The sequence below is a fragment of the Lepidochelys kempii genome, chromosome 8, assembly GCF_965140265.1.
Source record: "Lepidochelys kempii isolate rLepKem1 chromosome 8, rLepKem1.hap2, whole genome shotgun sequence".
NCBI classification, from domain to species: domain Eukaryota; kingdom Metazoa; phylum Chordata; order Testudines; family Cheloniidae; genus Lepidochelys; species Lepidochelys kempii.
Window position 1 is genome coordinate 38,309,350 of NC_133263.1, and position 20,472 is coordinate 38,329,821.

At 41.2% G+C, this 20,472-nt stretch overlaps 2 protein-coding genes across 11 annotated transcripts in view; both read left to right on the plus strand.

The window, feature by feature from the left end:
* LOC140915800 (protocadherin alpha-8-like) overlaps positions 1-18,445 on the plus strand; it is a 131,165-nt gene extending 112,720 nt beyond the window's left edge. Inside the window, exons 2-3 of the mRNA XM_073356110.1 lie at positions 16,176-16,234; positions 18,422-18,445. The gene's annotated coding sequence lies outside the window, so the exon portion shown is untranslated. The remainder of the gene's footprint in view (positions 1-16,175; positions 16,235-18,421) is intronic.
* LOC140915797 (protocadherin alpha-C2-like) overlaps positions 1-20,472 on the plus strand; it is a 323,023-nt gene that overhangs the window by 224,668 nt on the left and 77,883 nt on the right. For all 10 annotated transcript variants that reach the window (XM_073356102.1, XM_073356097.1, XM_073356103.1 and 7 more), the window contains exons 2-3: positions 16,176-16,234; positions 18,422-18,510. In XM_073356102.1, the coding sequence (XP_073212203.1) occupies positions 16,176-16,234; positions 18,422-18,510 (148 nt within the window). The remainder of the gene's footprint in view (positions 1-16,175; positions 16,235-18,421; positions 18,511-20,472) is intronic.

Genomic DNA, 20,472 nt, shown 5'->3' on the forward strand with positions numbered 1-20,472 from the left:
AGTCACTGCTTTCTATTAGCACATAGCCAGCGTAGACCTAGTGTACAGTTTGTAGTGTTCTATATCATTCCTGTGTTATGGATTTTGGAAGTGAACACAGCAACACTTCACTATGAGTGAAAAGATAGTGATTTCACTGCTGGGCAGATTGTGTTTTAATTCTGATGTATAAGGAAAATATTGCATTTACTGTACATTACTTGTGCACTGGTAATATGGCAAGCACATGGCTTGTACATTTACATGAAAAATGTATGCAAGCATAAGGAAAGATTGTATCCTTGTGCTTGGATGGAATGTTGCTTTGCTTTTTTGTATCTACACAGAAATATTAACCAAATCTTTATGCTTATTAGCCCCTCTCAAATCAGCCAGAATGTTTTTCTTTTGAAAACAAGGACATGTCTTATCAAGCCATGTTTTTTTGTTCTCCTTATTAAGAAATGAGCATCTTGTCTCACTGGTTTTAAAAGATATAAAATGCAGGCTTTAATAACAAGGTTTCTCCTAAAATAATGCTGATACCAAACAATGTTCCTCCATTTACAATTGATGTAGCTATTTTACTCTTTCCCAGTGATGCAATAATATGACTTTGATGACTATGTGATTTTCACAATCTAAGTTCATAACGGCTATCAAATATATAGTGTAGTGGGGCAAATGAACCATTAGTTATCTGATTCTTAATATGTATTATAAATATTTTTATTAGAAATATCTAGAATTTGTTGATCATAAGGTGACATGCTAGACATGGTGCAGAAAAGGGAAGAATCAGAGGATTACAAATATTCCTTAGATCAGAGCTTCTGTGCAAACAGATGGATGATAATTGAAAATGACTTCGGTTTAGATGTAGAAACAGCAGAAATTTGTAATAGATTCCCATCGTGACTTTAGGAGATAGATCCTATTGCATGAAGTGAATTAGCAATTTCTGAGGAACTGTGCAGGTAAAGCAAAGACAGCTTACTAACCCTAGTGTTGGTGTACAATAGCAGAGAGACACACTACAAATTTATTAACTCCTGTTTTTAATGTTGGAATGAAACAATATCTACCACATATTCAGTTGTGTGAAGAACCAGAATTCAGATGTGCAAGCAATTACTTATTAGTTTTGCAAGATTTAAACAGAGAAGAAATTCTGTTAGATACTGTTTTCCACAAGTTCAGTGAAATTTCCTAAGGCCTTGCATTACAAAAATTGCCTATGGTGCTGTAATGCAGAGAACCTGTGTCATTGTCAGATGCACATGAGACAATGTAGCCATATAACTGAATTCACAGGTTAATAATTTTTAGCAGATTATCTCTTTCAAATTTACATATTTTGCCCCATTACTCAGTCTCCACATACACATGTTAAAAGCGATCCACTGATTAACAATGTCAAGGTATGCTGGTTTTAATGGACATTGTTAGTCTTATTAAACGTGCCAAACACCATATTTTGCTTGTTTCTATAGCAATAGTAAATTTGTATAATTCTTGAAAGGCCCATCCCATCATCTATAAAGTGTACTAGCAGGGATCACTGCATCTTGTGGCATCTCACAACATTGATATATAATGTAACTGTTACCACTGGACAATCTATAAAGAAATATTTTTTTCTAATAAGGCTTGGGGACAGATGTTATCATCAATTAACTATAATATGATAAGAAGCTGCACCAGTTACTCAGGCTTTCTGTGGAATTTACCATAAGTGAAAATATTTCTTGGGTTTCACATATATTAAAATGTTGTATACATTAATTCTGCAGTCAGATAAAAAAAATTCTGTGCCCAGGATACGTGTGTTGGTGTGGGTGTCACAGGTTCTTTTTATATTTAAAATTAGAGACAGATTCTTCTTTCACTTACTCTGAGGCAAATCAGGAGTAACTTCATTGTCATCAGTGGAATTATATTGATGTAACTGGCCTATTAAGTTTAGGGATTTCTTTGCATCAGCTGAAACTCTGTGGCTTCCTATATGGTTTTTCTGTACTATTCTACTAATGTGTTAGTTGTGGTATGGTAAATGATAATGTCCTTTTTCTTCAAGACAGCTCATGCTTCTGCTAATGTTCAGCTCACTGTCTCCTAGGCCCTTTTGCAGGCCTATATGGTTATTTCAAATGGAATCTCAGTCTCAATCAAGTTTGTTTTGTAAAAATCAAACATATTAGCACTTGCATGAGTAGTCTTTAAACTAGCAGGCAGTGGAGTGATTGTTGGCGGCACTGGAGACAAGGATCAAGATACTTGGATTAATGAATGACTGGTGCTATAGCATCACTACTGGATAACCGGGGCAGTCAGCAAAGGATAATTACATACGGATAAAATTAGCTTGTGCAAAATATTTTGATTTCATTGTTGGAATTCTGTGAAGTTACAGCCAGCATGTATGGCTGTCTACTGGTGTGGACTGTGAGTGTGTGGAGGGGAGCGATCCTATTCTACCCCTTGGGTCCCTGGTATTGCTGCCTATCATTTTCAGAAATGACTTATCCTCATTGTTCTGAAACTTTAATAATATATTCTAGTGTCCATTTCTCTCATACACCCATTGAATTGCTGAGTGACACTTGGTAATATCTGTTCCCTGCTGTCTTTTTATCTTAGCCACCTTGTTTATGCCCTCTGTGTAGCTAAACCTGTCCGTTATATCTTGGATACCATGGCAGCCTCTTCACTTCGATGCAGGGATGAACAATCAGACGGGCATCTGGTCTAACTCAGTATTCTTAGCAAAAATGCACTGTGGCACTTTATTAATTGTCAGCTGGCATACTGAATCCTTGATGGAAAAAATATACCGTCAGTTCTGGGCATTGGCCTCCCTCTGATCCCATTTTGTGCACTCATTGGATGATCAGTAAAATGTAGGTTCCTCAATAAATAAAGCACTGTGTATCTTCTGAAGGAAAAATTGAAGCTGCAGATTAGTAATGATAAATCCTTGTAGTTCATTCATTTTGTGGTTGTTTATACACGCTGAAGTACTACTCCCTCCCCGTGCCATCCCCAGTTGGCTGCTTCGAAGACAGAGTGCTATTCATTTGAAATAAATCAAACAAAAATGTGTTTCACACATCTTGGTATTTCTTTAGATTCAAGTGTGCTTTGAAGTGTCTAAATCTAGCAAACACATAGCATTGTCCAAAGCAATCTTCCCAAGAGATTTCTCACAAGGGCTTTAAAGGTATTAATGTTGGAATATCTTACAATCTCAGTTCAAGGACTTAAGCCTTTAAGAAATTCTTTGGGCTCTCTGACATTGGAAAGGTTAAATAGAAATGTTTGTTCTTTTGGTTAGAAGCAGCACCAGTTCCTTTTCTGCTATGCAGGGTCAGTGCTCTGTGCTCCAGGGAAGTCAAACTGTGAGGCTGAGGGTAACTGCTGTGCTGGCAGAAACTTGCATCTAACATTAAGCAGACAAAGCAGTGTTTCACTGTACCAGAACTCATAAATATATTTTAAAGAAGCATTGACCTGTTAATTTCATTTTTGTTTTCTTAGGGTTAGGAATGCAAATGCTCATTGTTAGGGGGAAATATTCTGTACTGAATTTTGTTCTGTTATCTTTTCATTCTAGTTTCTGGAACGATAAACAAATGCTAGACTACAAATAGTTTATTCTCTATGTTGAATTTAGTGTGAGCATTTTTGTATAATCACTCTCAGATTTTACAGTAGGAAATCTGAAATAGCTCCATGAATCCCACAACTGTCAACATATTCTCAGTAGAAAGGAAACTGAGCTGTAAGTGGTCTAGGATTTTAAAAGGCCTTTTATTTATTGCTTCAAAGTGGATATATTTGATAAGAAGATAGTATGTTATTCTACTAAGTATTTGTGTGAATATAGGAATAGAGTGGGATGTGTTTAGCACTCTCATCATTTGCTAACTGTTTGTAAATGTTTGATTCACACAAACAGGGCTTGAGCCAACACCCATTGTAGTTAATGGAGGGGGGCTTTTTTTATTTCAGTGAATACTGAATCAGGCCCAGAGTACATATGAATCTCATAATTCAAGCAATAAATACTTGAGATGTCAACATATCAGAACTAAGGAAAATGATTTTTCATTAACATTTGTTTGTAATTCAGCTAAAATGTTAGTGAAATTGGATCAACATTATGCTATTTTAAAACATTGTCGTAAAATTTTGCATAAACATGTTTTGTTTTTAGGATGACTGCAAACATTTGGTAGCATAAAATGGGTTGGTTGGTTATGCCTGGACACATTAATCCCTTTGTATAGCTTCTGGTTCCCTGAATGGTTGAACATACCCCATGTGCTCTGTAGGGTTAGAAGTCATAAGATACTATGGTGAGACACTCTGATTCTGTGGTGATGTCCACCATTAAAAACACCTCGATAAATTTTGATTCAGTTTTTCAGAAGGAGTCATTGCTTTTTATGTGCTCTTTCTGAGCCAAACAGGAAAAGCTGATGATGGCAGAAACAGGGCGTGGCTTTGGGCTGCTTCCTACTACTGCATGTGTGATGAAAGCTTCCCATTACATCCTTCTTCTTGAAGACCATTGAGGAGTAGAAAGGATTGTTGCCAGTGGCACTACCTTGTGGCCTTGCAAAGACACTGGATGGGAGTGCAGTCTAAGATCATATCTAAGATGGCAGAATGGGGTAGTGGGCCACAAATCATTCCTTGCAATGAGACAATATCAAGTAGGGGTGACTGTCACCACATAGTCTCCCTCCACTCAACAGGGCCTATGACAAGCCCTGCAAAAGATATCAGTTATCAATTGCCAATAATTTTTTGTGAACTGTCCACTGGGAATTGTACTAAGACCACCAAACTAATTTCATGTTGGCCACGAAGCAGCACCGAGATGCTCACAGCTGTCACTATCTATACAGCAGGGGCAGATTTGAATTTGTAATCTGTAAATGAAAAGATCCATATCACATTACCAAACTCTGGTCCATTTGACCTCGCTAGGGCTTGAAAGTGGTACTAGTCTGTCACAGGACCTGTTTGGTGGAGGGGGATTGTGTTTGGAACAGCCCAAACATCCAAACTTTGAACCATCTGATTTTACCCATCACTATATTTATATTTAGCTTTGTTACCATGATGCTGGTTTTCAGTCTGCTTATACATATAGTTTGGCTGTGTTAATGCTGGATTTGATTTGTTTTTAACATTCAGTTCCTCTTGTAGTGATATACAGAACATAAGAATTCATAAAGCTGTGGGTACATTGTGGAATGCAGATAGGAAATTGGCAGGCTTATCTGTTTCCACACTTGAACAACTAACATTAATCATTATGACATATGCCTCAAACTCACTTCCCGTGCCCTGGCTGCCCAACATTCTGCTTTGAAGTCATATGCCTCCTCAACTGGCTTCTCTGTTGGGACCAAAGGCAAAGAGTACTTATGGAGGCAGGGCTGATAGTAGGACCAGAGAAGCCTATTATTGCTAATGCTGCAAAGAAGATGTTGGTATTGATTTCTTTTGCTCCCACTAGCATTGCCAGTTACAGGATATTGGCTTATGATGGCATAAAAGTATGATGAACATGTCTCCTGCAGATCACTGACAGCTCCCAGTCATCCAATGTTCAAACCCAGTCCTTCAGTGTCCAGTAAAACTAAGCAAGAGCAGCCCCAAAGAAATGGAAGACTGTTCTCATGTGATTCACTGTTTTCTCCCATGCAGTAGAAAAATGGTCATAAAAACTAAGAGCTAGATTCTGCCACCCATACCCATGCTGAGTCAGACCTGTGAAGATTCTTAAAAAAGTAAGGAAATTCCCAGACAAATTAATTAAAATAACAGCTTTATAGTTAAAAAACTCAACAACTCATATATATTTGACTGTCAGAACATTTGCAGTTAAGGTTCCAGTACCATCTTAACATGTGCCCCCATATCCATCCCCACTCTCCTATGTAGGCCAAAGACATTTTCCCCTTCTGCCTTTTAAATACAAGTGGTAGAGCCCTACTGTTCCCTACTCTGATATGTTACTGAACCCTGTGAAATGCCAAACAACTACTGCATCTGGACCAGAAACCTGGCCCTTTGCCATTCCTTCTCACTAAAGGCAGAGATTACATTTTGCATTTTAATATCCATACAAGGGCTAAATACTACATCTCCTCCATTCCACTGTAGATTGGAGACTTTATGATACACACCAGATTACCTATGTGGATATTATATATATCTACAGTGTCCCAGTACACTCTGGCAGTATGGGTCATCTACCATGCACTCCAAATATATGGCAGATCAACCTCTACTCTGCTCAACCTACACAATGAAAAAACAGAGGGCTTATGGCAGTTGCAAACTATTCCAGCAAGCATATCTGGTGGAGCAATAACCCTTTTGAATGCCACACTGACTTCATGGTTGTAATTTATATTATATTTAAATCAAAGGTGTCGTGTGGCTCAGATGCAGCCTACTTGATGAATTTATCCTGTCTCCATGACAGATTCATAATCTGCAGCATGAAAGCTTTCATTTAAATAAACTAAGTTTCTAGCCCTTATTAGTGAGAAGAAAAACATCCAAGTGTTGTGAACCAATGTAGCAGTGTGACAGACAGTCTCTCCTTTTTTGCCTTTCTTTCCTTCTCTGCTTCCTTGAGAATTCCCCAGTTTTCAGCCATGACTATAACTTAATATGGTTTTTGGCCAGGACTATAGGAAGAATTCTATTCCTCATGCTGCTTCTCTCTCTTTTTGATCAGACACTCTAAGGACCAGAGATTCTTTGAACCACTCCATTCCTGGTGCAGAAAGAGTGGAAATCAGCTCTGTCTTCTGAGCTGAGAATTCCCTTGGTGTTCTTTCACAACAGAAGAAAAGTCAAGATAGCCAGCTCATGTATCTGCTCACCTGCAGTCCGTGGTGTAGGAGGCATGTCAGGATGGGGAAAAGTTGTGATAAGAGTGTGTTGTTTTCTGATACTCCTTAGTAGGTGGATGGTTCCTTGAGGACCACTACCAGCTGACGAAGTTTAGAACAGTCCTAAAGTTTTTCTTTAAAGTTGAGTGGGGCTAGGGCCAGGGCCAGAACATAAGAATGGCCATACTGGGTCAGACCAAAGGTCCATCCAGCCCAGTATCCTGTCTGCCGACAGTGGCCTATGCCAGGTGCCCCAGAGGGAATGAACCTAATAGGTAATGATCAAGTGATCTCTCTCCTGCCATCCATCTCCAACCTCTGACAAACAGAGGCTAGGGACACCATTCCTTACCCATCCTGGCTAATAGCCATTAATGGACTTAACCTCCCTGAATTTATCTAGTTCTCTTTTAAACCCTGTTATAGTCATAGCCTTCACAACCTCCTCAGGCAAGGAGTTCCACAGGTTGCCTGTGCGCTGTGTGAAGAAGAACTTTCTTTTATTTGTTTTAAGCCTGCTGCCCATTAATTTCATTTGGTGGCCCCTAGTTCATATATTATGGGAACAAGTAAATAACTTTTCCTTATTCACTTTCTCCAAACCACTCATGATTTTATATACCTCTATCATATCCCCCCTTAGTCTCTTCTTTTCCAAGCTGAAAAGTCCTAGTCACTTTAATCTCTCCTCATATGGGACCCATTCCAACCCCCTAATCATTTTAGTTGCCCTTCTCTGAACCTTTTCTAATGCCAGTATATCTTTTTTCAGATGAGGAGACCACATCTGTATGCAGTATTCAAGATGTGGGCCTACCATGGATTTATATAAAGGCAATAAGATATTCTTCGTCTTATTCTCTATCCCTTTTTAAACGATTCCTAACATCCTGTTCGCCTTTTTGACTGCCACTGCACACTGCGTGGACGTCTTCAGAGAACTATCCATGGTGACTCCAAGATCTCTTTCCTGATTAGTTGTAGCTAAATTAGCCCCCATCATATTGTATGTATAGCTGGGGTTATTTTTTCCAATGTGCATTACTTTACATTTATCCTCATTAAATTTCATTTGCCATTTTGTGTCCCAATCACTTAGTTTTGTGAGATCTTTTTGAAGTTCTTCACAGTCTGCTTTGGTCTTAACTATCTTGAGCAGTTTACTATTGTCTGCAAACTTTGCCACCTCACTGTTTACCCCTTTCTCCAGATCATTTCTGAATAAGTTGAATAGGATTGGTCCTAGGACTGACCCTTGGGGAACACCACTAGTTACCCCTCTCCATTCTGAAAATTTACCATTTATTCCTGCCCTTTGTTCCCTGTCTTTTAACCAGTTCTCAATCCATGAATCTTCCCTCTTATCCCATGACAACTTAATTTATGTAAGAGCCTTTGGTGAGGGACCTTGTCAAAGGCTTTCTGGAAATCTAAGTACACTATGGGTATGTCTACACTACGGAATTAGGTCGAATTTATAGAAGTCATTTTTTTAGAAATCGGTTTTATATATTGGAGTGTGTGTGTCCCCACAGAAAATGCTCTAAGTGCATTAAGTGCATTAACTTGGCGGAGTGCTTCCACAGTACCGAGGCTAGAGTCGACTTCCGGAGCGTTGCACCGTGGGTGGCTATCCCACAGTTCCCGCAGTCTCCTCTGCCCATTGGAATTCTGGGTTGAGATCCCAATGCCTGATGGGGCTAAAACATTGTCGCGGGTGGTTCTGGGTACATATCGTCAGGCCCCCGTTCCCTCCCTCCCTCCATGAAAGCAAGGGCAGACAATCGTTTCGCGCCTTTTTTCCTGAGTTACCTGTGCAGACGCCATACCACGGCAAGCATGGAGCCCGCTCAGGTAACCGTCACCCTATGTCTCCTGGGTGCTGGCAGACGTGGTACTGCATTGCTACACAGTAGCAGCAACCCATTGCCTTGTGGGAGCAGACGGTGCAATACGACTGGTAGCCGTCATCGTCATGTCCGAGGTGCTCCTGGCCACATTGGCCAGGAGCGCCTGGGCAGACATGGGCGCAGGGACTAAATTTGGAGTGACTTGACCAGGTCATTCTCTTTAGTCCTGCAGTCAGTCCTATTGAACCGTCTTATGGTGAGCAGGCAGGTGATACGGATTGCTAGCAGTCCTATTGCATCATCTTCTGCCGGGCAGCCATGAGATGTGGATGGCATGCAGTCCTTCTGCACCGTCTGCTGCCAGCCAAAGATGTAAAAGATAGATGGAGTGGATCAAAACAAGAAATAGAACAGATTTGTTTTGTACTCATTTGCTTCCCCCGCTCCCCCGTCTAGGGGACTCATTCCTCTAGGTCACACTGCAGTCACTCACAGAGAAGGTGCAGCGAGGTAAATCTAGCCATGTATCAATCAGAGGCCAGACTAACCTCCTTGTTCCAATAAGAACAATAACTTAGGTGCATCATTTCTTATTGGAACCCTCCGTGAAGTCCTGCCTGAAATACTCCTTGATGTAAAGCCACCCCCTTTGTTGATTTTAGCTCCCTGAAGCCAACCCTGTAAGCCGTGTCATCAGTCGCCCCTCCCTCCATCAGAGCAACAGCAGACAATTGTTCCGTGCCTTTTTTCAGTGCGGACGCCATACCAAGGCAAGCATGGAGGCTGCTCAGCTCACTTTGGCAATTAGGAGCACAGTAAACACCACACGCATTATCCAGCAGTATATGCAGCACCAGAACCTGGCAGAGCGATACCGGGTGAGGAGGCGACATCAGCGCGGTCACGTGAGTGATCAGGACATGGACACAGATTTCTCTGAAAGCATGGGCCCTGCCAATGCATGCATCATGGTGCTAATGGGGCAGGTTCATGCTGTGGAACGCCGATTCTGGGCTCGGGAAACAAGCACAGACTGGTGGGACAGCATAGTGTTGCAGGTCTGGGACGATTCCCAGTGGCTGTGAAACTTTCGCATGCGTAAGGGCACTTTCATGGAACTTTGTGACTTGCTTTCCCCTGCCCTGAAGCACATGAATACCAAGATGAGAGCAGCCCTCACAGTTGAGAAGTGAGTGGTGATAGCTCTGTGGAAGCTTGCAACGCCAGACAGCTACCGGTCAGTTGGGAATCAATTTGGAGTGGGCAAATCTACTGTGGGGGCTGCTGTGATGCAAGTAGCCCACGCAATCAAAGATCTGCTGATATCAAGGGTAGTGACCCTGGGAAATGTGCAGGTCATAGTGGATGGCTTTGCTGCAATGGGATTCCCTAACTGTGGTGGGGCCATAGACGGAACCCATATCCCTATCTTGGCACCGGAGCACCAAGCCGGTGAGTACATAAACCGCAAGGGGTACTTTTCAATAGTGCTGCAAGCTCTGGTGGATCACAAGGGACGTTTCACCAACATCAACGTGTGATGGCCGGTAAAGGTACATGACGCTCGCATCTGCAGAAACTCTGATCTGTTTCAAAAGCTGCAGGAAGGGACTTTATTCCCAGACCAGAAAATAACTGTTGGGGATGTTGAAATGCCTATAGTTATCCTTGGGGACCCAGCCTACCCCTTAATGTCATGGATCATGAAGCCAGACACAGGCAGCCTGGACAGTAGTCAGGAGCTGTTCAACTACCGGCTGAGCAAGTGCAGAATGGTGGTAGAATGTGCATTTGGACGTTTAAAGGCGCGCCGGTGCAGTTTACTGACTTGCTTAGACCTCAGCAAAACCAATATTCCCACTGTTATTACTCCTTGCTGTGTGCTCCACAATATCTGTGAGAGTAAGGGGGAGACGTTTATGGCGGGGTGGGAGGTTGAGGCAAATCGCCTGGCTGCTGGTTACACGCAGCCAGACACCAGGGTGGTTAGAAGAGCACAGGAGGGCGCGGTACGCATCAGAGAAGCTTTGAAAACCAGTTTCATGACTGGCCAGGCTACGGTGTGAAAGTTCTCTTTGTTTCTCCTTGATGAAACCCCCCGCCCCTTGGTTCACTCTCCTTCCCTGTAAGCTAACCACCCTCCCCTCCTCCCTTCGATCATTGCTTGCGGAGGCAATAAAGTCATTGTTGCTTCACATTCATGCATTCTTTATTCATTCATCACACAAATAGGGGGATGACTACCAAGGTAGCCCAGGACGGGTGGTGGAGGGGGGAAGGAAAATGCCACACAGCACTTTAAAAGTTTACAATTTTAAAATTTATTGAATGCCAGCCTTCTTTTTTTGGGGCAATCCTCTGTGGCGGAGTGGATGGTTGGCCGGTGGCCCCCCCACCGCGTTCTTGGGCATCTGGGTGTGGAGGCTATGGAACTTGGGGAGGAGGGCGGTTGGTTACACAGGGGCTGTAGTGGCAGTCTGTGCTCCAGCTGCCTTTGCTGCAGCTCAACCATACACTGGAGCATACTGGTTTGGTCCTCCAGCAGCCTCAGCATTGAATCCTGCCTCCTCTCATCACTCTGCCGCCACATTTGAGCTTCAGCCCTGTCTTCAGCCCACCACTTACTCTCTTCAGCCCGCCACCTCTCCTCCCGGTCATTTTGTGCTTTCCTGCACTCTGACATTATTTGCCTCCACACATTCATCTATGCTCTGTTAGTGTGGGAGGACAGCATGAGCTCAGAGAACATTTCATCATGAGTGCATTTTTTTTTCTTTCTAATCTTCACTAGCCTCTGGGAAGGAGAAGATCCTGTGATCATTGAGACACATGCAGCTGGTGGAGAAAAAAAAAGGGACAGCGGTATTTAAAAAGACACATTTTATAAAACAGTGGCTACACTCTTTCAGGGTAAACCTTGCTGTTAACATTACATACATAGCACATGTGCTTTCGTTACAAGGTCGCATTTTGCCTCCCCCCACAGCGTGGCTACCCCCTCAACCCTCCCCCCCCCGTGGCTAACAGCGGGGAACATTTCTGTTCAGCCACAGGCAAACAGCCCAGCAGGAACGGGCTCCTCTGAGTGTCCTCTGAAGAAAAGCACCCTATTTCAACCAGGTGACCATGAATGATATCTCACTCTCCTGAGGATAACACAGAGAGATAAAGAACGGATGTTGTTTGAACGCCGGCAAACATACACTGCAATGCTTTGTTGTACAATGATTCCCGAGTACGTGTTACTGGCCTGGAGTGGTAAAGTGTCCTACCACGAAGGACGCAATAAGGCTGCCCTCCCCAGAAACCTTTTGCAAAGGCTTTGGGAGTACAGCCAGGAAAGCCGCGAATGCCAGGGCAAAGTAATCCTTTCACATGCTTGCTTTTAAACCATGTATAGTATTTTAAAAGGTACACTCACCGGAGGTCCCTTCTCCACCTGCCGGGTCCAGGAGGCAGCCTTGGGTGGGTTCGGGGGGAACTGGCTCCAGGTCCAGGGTGAGAAACAGTTCCTGGCTGTCGGGAAAAGTGGTTTCTCCGCTTGCTTGCTGTGAGCTATCTACAACCTCATCATCATCATCATCATCTTCTTCGTCCCCAAAACCTGCTTCCGTGTTGCCTCCATCTCCATTGAAGGAGTCAAACAATACGGCTGGGGTAGTGGTGGCTGAACCCCCTAAAATGGCATGCAGCTCATCATAGAAGCGGCATGTTTGGGGCTCTGACCCGGAGCAGCCATTCGCCTCTCTGGTTTTCTGGTAAGCTTGCCTCAGCTCCTTAAGTTTCATGCAGCACTGGTTTGGGTCCCTGTTATGGCCTCTGTCCTTCATGCCCTGGGAGATTTTGACAAAGGTTTTGGCATTTCGAAAACTGGAACGGAGTTCTGATAGCACGGATTCCTCTCCCCATACAGCGATCAGATCCCGTACCTCCCGTTCAGTCCATGCTGGAGCTCTTTTGCGATTCTGGGACTCCATCATGGTCACCTCTGCTGATGAGCTCTGCATGGTCACCTGCAGCTTGCCACGCTGGCCAAACAGGAAATGAGATTCAAAAGTTTGCAGTTCTTTTCCTGTCTACCTGGCCAGTGCATCTGAGTTGAGAGTGCTGTCCAGAGCGCTCACAATGGAGCACTCTGGGATAGCTCCCGGAGGCCAATACTGTCAAATTGTGTCCACAGTACCCCAAATTCGACCCGGCAAGGCCGATTTAAGCGCTAATCCACTTGTCAGGGGTGGAGTAAGGAAATTGATTTTAAGAGTCCTTTAAGTCGAAATAAAGGGCTTCATCGTGTGGACAGATGCAGGTTTACATCAATTTAACGCTGCTAAATTCGACCTAAAGTCCTAGTGTAGACCAGGGCTATGTCTACTGGATCCCCCTTGTCCACGTGTTTGTTGACCCCTTCAAAGAACTCTAATAGATGCGTAAGACATGATTTCCCTTTACAGAAACCATGTTGACTTTTGCCAAACAATTTATGTTCTTCTATGTGTCTGACAATTTTATTCTTTACTATTGTTTCAACTAATTTGCCCAGTACTAACGTTAGACTTACCGGTCTGTAATTGCGGGGATCACCTCTAGAACCCTTTTTAAGTAGTGGCATTACATTAGCTGTCTTCCAATCATTGGGTACAGAAGCTGATTTAAAGGACAGGTTACAAAACATAATTAATAGTTCCGTAATTTCACATTTGAGTTCTTTCAGAACTCTTGGATGAATGCCATCTGGTCCTGGTGACTTGTTACTGTTAAATTTATCAATTAATTCCAAAACCTCCTCTAGTGAGACTTCAATCTGTGACAATTCCTCAGATTTGTCACCTACAAAGGACGGCTCACGTTTGGGAATCTTGCTAACATCCTCAGCTGTGAAGACTGAAGCAAAGCACTCATTTAGTTTCTCTGCAATGACTTTGTCGTCTTTAAGTTCTCCTTTTGTATCTCGATCGTCCAGGGGCCCCACTGGTTGTTTAGCAGGCTTCCTGCTTCTGATGTACTTAAAAAACATTTTGTTATTATCTTTTGAGTTTTTGGCCAGCTATTCTTCAAACTCCTTTTTGGCTTTTCTTATTGCATTTTTACACTTAATTTGGCAGTGTTTATGCTCCTTTCAATTTCCCTCACTAGGATTTGACTTCCACTTTTTAAAAGATGCCTTTTTATCTCTCACTGCTTCTTTTACATGGTTGTTAATCCATGGTGGCTCTTTTTTAGTTCTTTTACTGTGTTTTTTAATTTGAGGTATACATGTAAGTTGGACCTCTGTTATGGTGTCTTTGAAAAGTGTCTATGCAGCTTGCAGGGATTTCACTCTAGTCACTGTACCTTTTAATTTCTGTTTAACTAACCTCCTCATTTTTATATAGTTCCCCTTTCTGAAATTAAATGCCACGGTGTTGAGCTGTTGAGGTGTTCTTTCCACCACAGGAATGTTAAATGTTATTATATTATGGTCACTATTTCCAAGCGGTCCTGTTATAGTTACCTCTTGGACCAGATCCTGTATTCTACTCAGGACTAGATTGAGAATTGCCTCTCCCCTTGTGGGTTCCTGTACCAGCTGCTCCAAGAAGCAGTCATTCAAAGTATCGAGAAATTTTGTCTCTGCATTTTGTCCTAAGGTGACATGTACCCAGTCAATATGGGGATAATTGAAATCCCCCACTATTATTGAGTTCTTTATTTTGATAGCCTCTCTAATCTCCCTTAGCATTTCATCATCACTATCACTGTCCTGGTCAGGTGGTCGATAATAGATCCCTACTGTTATATTCTTATTATAGCGTGGAATTACTATCCATAGAGATTCTATGGAACATGTGGATTCATTTAAGATTTTTACTTCATTACAAGTACAGTCAGAGAATCTTGGAGCCATAATTGTCTTTTTCACAACTAAGCCCAGCAGAAACTGGGCACAGAGACTGGGTTTAAACGTGAAGGTAGTTACTAGCACAGATGTTTAATATTTTGTTGCAATGGGTGGAATTTCTCTTTTGTGTATATCAGGCTGTGAAGAATGCTACAATGCAGAGTACCAAATAGCTCCTCAAACTCAGATAGTGACGGGGGCCTTATAACTATTGAGATAGCCAGATAGAAAGATGGCGCATATCATTATTGCTATATCTTTATTTGTGTAAAACTTATTGGTCTAGAGAAGAGCACACTGTGAATCCCAAGGGCAAGGACAAAGCTGCCTTTAAATAATTTAGGGTATTCAACAAATTTTTAAAAGTAATGGGACCAAATTCACTTCTAGTCTACCTCCAGTGACTTCAGTAGAATTACACCATTACTAGCATGTATTATTTGGGTATTGGCCACTGTACAAGACACATCAAGTATGAATGTAATTCATTATGTCTATACTCTAACATTTTCGAACTTGGATGCCTAACATTAGACACCTACATGCACAATTGGCCATCAAAAAAGTGTCACAATATTTAAATGTGCTGAGCACCTGCAGCTACAATTGAAATCAATGCTCAGCACCTCTGAAAATTAAGCTGCTTAGCTGCTTAAATATTTAGGTGCCTGATTTAGGCACCCTCATTTGAAAATGTTGCCTATAATTTTAAATTATTATGAATGTTGCTATTGTATGCAGTGCACTGTAAGAAAAGTGGTGTTAACATTTTCTGGAGCAACTTGTAATCAATCAGGAATTTCTCAGGCAACCCTTACATAGCAAGTCATGCTGTAGCAGGTCAGCGTGTGCTGAGATGTACTGGTTGAAGGGTATTGCTCTCTATTTTTTCCTTCATGTTTTTATGCCTTTTTATCAGTGTGGAAAATGTAGCAGCTCTTGGTCTTATGAAAGAACATGTCTGCCTTCAGTAAAAACCTGCTGCAGCCTGCGAGTCTGATACAATCTAGTGCAGTCCTCTGCAGTCCACTAACCCCAGCAGAAAACTCACAGCAAGCAAACTGGCCCCAATGTATTCTTCACAGGGGGGCTGCATTTTGTATATGTACAGATGGATACATTCCAGGGTAAGAGCATAAGTGGCCTAGTTTTATCGGGGAAACCAGCAAATTATTTCTTTTCTTTTCCAGCAATAATCATCTTCTCCTATGGCCAGGATTTTTCTGAACATGGGCAAAATAATAGCCCCCCAATTTACAAAAATAACCTCCTTCCCCACATTAACCCTCACAATCCAAAGTCTTGGTATATAAACATTTAACTCCATATTCAGTGACCTAAGTGCACTCAGACAAAAGTGTCTTTAGATTTACTGGGAGATTTGGCAGCTCTGAATGCATAAAAAATGTAAGTAGTTCTATGGAGCCATTTGACAATAGATGTGAAAATGTTTAGAAACTCTGGAGAAGAGCCTGTATTCAGCTGCCTAGATTTTAAAATATGTTTTAATACAAATTAATACAGATTTTGTTCTCTTTGTTTCTGCAGCCAAAACAACCCAATCCTGATTGGCGTTATTCTGCATCCCTAAGAGCAGGAATACAAAGGTATGTACTGTGCTTCCCCTTCTTAAGGGCTTATATCTTTCTCCCTTTGTGAAGGAGACTGTCTTTCAATCTGGTACATCTGGTGACATACGCTAGTAGATCTGCATGCTGTGAGGGAAGCACCCAAGTTTTGCTTCTGAGGCATTATATCTACCAGCTCTACCGATTCACTGTAATTGTCTTTTATGCTGTTCATTACTATATTAGAGTTTGGTCTATGCATTCATGGTTTTTACCTCATGCTTCTTTATACATTTACTATGAATGCCTGATTGCTACAATTATTGAATTATTTAACTGATTATACACTCTTCATTCACATTAAAGCTTCCTGTTATCATCCACTCTGATAAATTTAAATAGATTGTATGCAGCATGAATAGTTTTCTATCTCACTACCTCTCATTACCATAAAAGTGTACCACTGCTGCAGGCAGTTTATTAACCAGGTGGTACATTCAAGGTGTTTAACAAAGTTAAAATGGCATTGACAAGCATATCAGGTTGAGATTTCCAAGGAAACCTTCATGAGTTAGGTGCCCACCTTAGACTCCTTTAGAAATCTCAGCCTTAGATCCCAAAATAATATCTTTGGTCTCTGTGTCTTAGCAAATTAACTAACCAGTCTTATTCTCAGATCTATTCTGACTTTATCAATAAGACCAGATAACAAATTTAGAAATAAATAAAAAGGCCATGGTAATTTCAAGTGACACTAGAAACTCAGAGGGGAAATCATTTGCTGAATACAAAGAAACATAGATTTGAGGGAATTAAAATGTATTTTCATGTTTCTCTGGAGACTATTACAGCAAATACAAAGTAAAATAACTGTACATAAAATATTTGAAATGCCCTTTTAACTAAAAAATACCTTTTCTAATCAATATGAATTTTGATTTTCCTTAGTTAAATCAAATTTAAATATCATACAGATCAAAATCATTTGGAAGGTGTCAAGACGAATTACAGTCTTGCAGTATTGAGCTCCCAGTTCTAAAAATCTTGCCCATTAACACTGAGAAATAAATTGACCAAGTTTTAGAAACTTTTTTCGGTCCAAACTGAAACAGAACACTTCTTGAAATCAGTGGTAGCCTTGCCTGCATACAGGTGGAACAGGGGCTACTTCAGGATTTTGCCTGAAGTAACTTGCATGGTAAGTGAAAAGGGTGAGCTCATTTTAAAAAAACAGATATCTACTTTTTTCATTTTAAGATATCAGGCATCTATTCCGCGCCCCTCCCCCCCACCCATCATCTCCTTATGAGTTCAGAGCTAGACAATGTTCAACAATTAAATTTACTGGTCTCATGGCAGACTGTTCATCATTTGACACTGTATAAAACTTAATATTGTGTGGTTTCTGTAGTTTGTGACACCTAATTTCTCCCTTCAAAATTGCTTGCCAAAAGCATATGGTAATCAGCATCAGATACTATAAATTGCATTGGAATATTTGCTGTAGAAGAGTGACTGATAATCGCATGCTGAAAGAAGCCCAGAACTGACTTTCACTATTTACTTCACTGCTAAGACATTACAAACATGATATGGATTAGGGCCCAGGTCCTCAGAGGTATTTAGGCCTCTAAATTCTTCTAACTTCTATTTCAGTTTTCAGAGTAGCAGCTTTGTTAGTCTGTATTCGCAAAAAGAAAAGGAGTACTTGTGGCACCTTAGAGACTAACCAATTTATTTGAGCATAAGCTTTCGTGATGAAGTGAGCTGTAGCTCACGAAAGCTTATGCTCAAATAAATTGGTTAGTCTCTAAGGTGCCACAAGTACTCCTTTTCTTTTTTCTATTTCAGTGGAAGTTAGGCACCTAAGTACCTTTGAGAATCTGGGGCTACATGACTTCCTTGCAGTGTTACTGATTTCACATCACATTCATGAAAACAAACCATCCTCTAGAGATAATATTTGTGTCTGATATGAACTGCATGGAATTATGTTGCAACATTCAAATAATAACCAAAGACAATTTTTGCAGTTGTTGCAGGATTGACATGATAGATGCTTTAATAGTGCATTAGCAGAATCTGCTAGCATGATGCAATGTTGCATTAGCCGTGGTGCAACAAAGAACAACTGTGACTTTGGAGAAATGACCAGAAAAGGGAATGTTGAACAAAAACAGGTCAGATGGCAACTATGTAATTTAATCCGTATGCTTGTTTATTCAGTGCTGTGCACATGGAGGAGGCAGGAGTCTTACGAGGAGGGCCGGGAGGACCTGAACAGCTGTGGCCAACAGTATCCAGTGCAACACCAGGTTAGGATCAAAGTACTGACATCTGTTAATGGGATATTGGGAACTGTGATGGCTCTATTCCTTTAAAGAGAGAAATGATTGTTATTTGAAACACACTTCCCACTGGATCATTCTTAACTTTCTTTCTACTTTGTGTCTCTGAATCAAGTCCCTATGAAACACTCTCTTGAATATAAATAAGATGGGGATACATAAAGCAAAGAAACCTTTTCTGCTTTATTCACTAGCAAGTGCATACTGGAATCAGGCCTCAAAGTTTGGATCCACACCTGAACTTATCCAATGTTTTGAGGTGGTCAGACCCAGGAATTTGGTATGGTTTACTAGAGAAGGAGGCCCAGTTGTGAGGTGTGGATCCAGATCCACATTTCCCCAAAGTTTGAGTATTTGGGTTTAGGGTTTTAATTTATTGTCCATTTCTAATAGTCATCAAAACTACCAACCTTGCAAAAAGAGCCGCTCAATTGGGGATGGAGTAAGTAATACAGAACCTCACCAATTCTTACTTCACTATTTTGCAAACTCAGTAATTGTTTTTAAATACTCACAGGTCTCATTCTGCTGTCAGGTAGTAAGGTTTCTTATTACTAAGTGTTCACTCCTTTTATAAACTAAACTACAGTACATTTAATAGTACGCTATGGAGGGTTATCATAAAACATTTAACTAAACTGCTATTCACTTGTGAAAATAAATGACCAAAACACCTTTTATGATGAAGTATTCTTAATTTTTTTTCATTATTTACTTGCTGACTCAGTAAATCAAAATTCAGTAAGAATCAGCAAAGGGTCTCGATTACTGGAGATAAGCAAATTCACTCAGTTCTTTTGCAGTGAAAGCAATAGATGTATTCTCACATTACATTTTGGGATAAAAAGAATTTCATCGTTTAAAATGCCTACAAAGTGTTAGGAATGGTATTTGGTGCTGCTCAGAAGTTCAGACATCAAGCACTGTATTAAGGAAAAATGTTATAACGTGGTGTGGAAGCTAAAGCTCTTTCAAAAATAATTGGATAGCTTTCATATTTCTTTGCGGGTGGAGAAGCAGAGAGATAGAAATAGAAATATTATGTGTACATTAAACATTGCTACGATTTCTTTTTATGGTTCAGTTGATTAAATATGCACAAGATTGCATTGCTGTGTTACAAATATTTTACTGAACAATTAAGCTAAAAGTTGTATTTGAGAATAAAAATGCACATGGCTCATCCAGATGGCAAACAATGAAACTGGAAATAATTTGCAGAACAACCTTTTAACCTGCTGACTGATTAAATATGGGAGGATCCTTAGGGCTCTAGCAGGGGCAGGAGGACCTTTCAGGGAAAAAATTAAATTAATTCCTGTGGCCTAGATTATAATTTTATGATCTGACCTGGATAAGGGACAGACCATAGCTGCGTGCTCCAGGAGTAGACCACAAGGGGAATTGTCTCAGAGTCCGAATTCATTCCCAGCTTCAAGGATGGAGTAACTTCACTCCATTTTGTGAGGAAGTACCCTTTGTGCCTGTCAAGGTTCCTCCCCCACTCTGAACTCTAGGGTACAGATGTGGGGACCTGCATGAAAAGCCTCCTAAGCTTATCTTTACCAGCTTAGGTCAAAACTTCCCCAAGGTACAAAATATTATACCCATTATCCTTGGACTGGCCGCTACCACCACCAAACTAATACTGGTTACTGGGGAAGAGCTGTTTGGACGCGTCCTTCCCCCCAAAATACTTCCCAAAACCTTGCACCCCACTTCCTGGACAAGGTTTGGTAAAAAGCCTCACCAATTTGCCTAGGTGACTACAGACCCAGACCCTTGGATCTTAAGAACAATGAACAATCCTCCCAACACTTGCACCCCCCCTTTCCTGGGAAATGTTGGATAAAAAGCCTCACCAATTTGCATAGGTGACCACAGACCCAAACCCTTGGATCTGAGAACAATGAAAAAGCATTCAGTTTT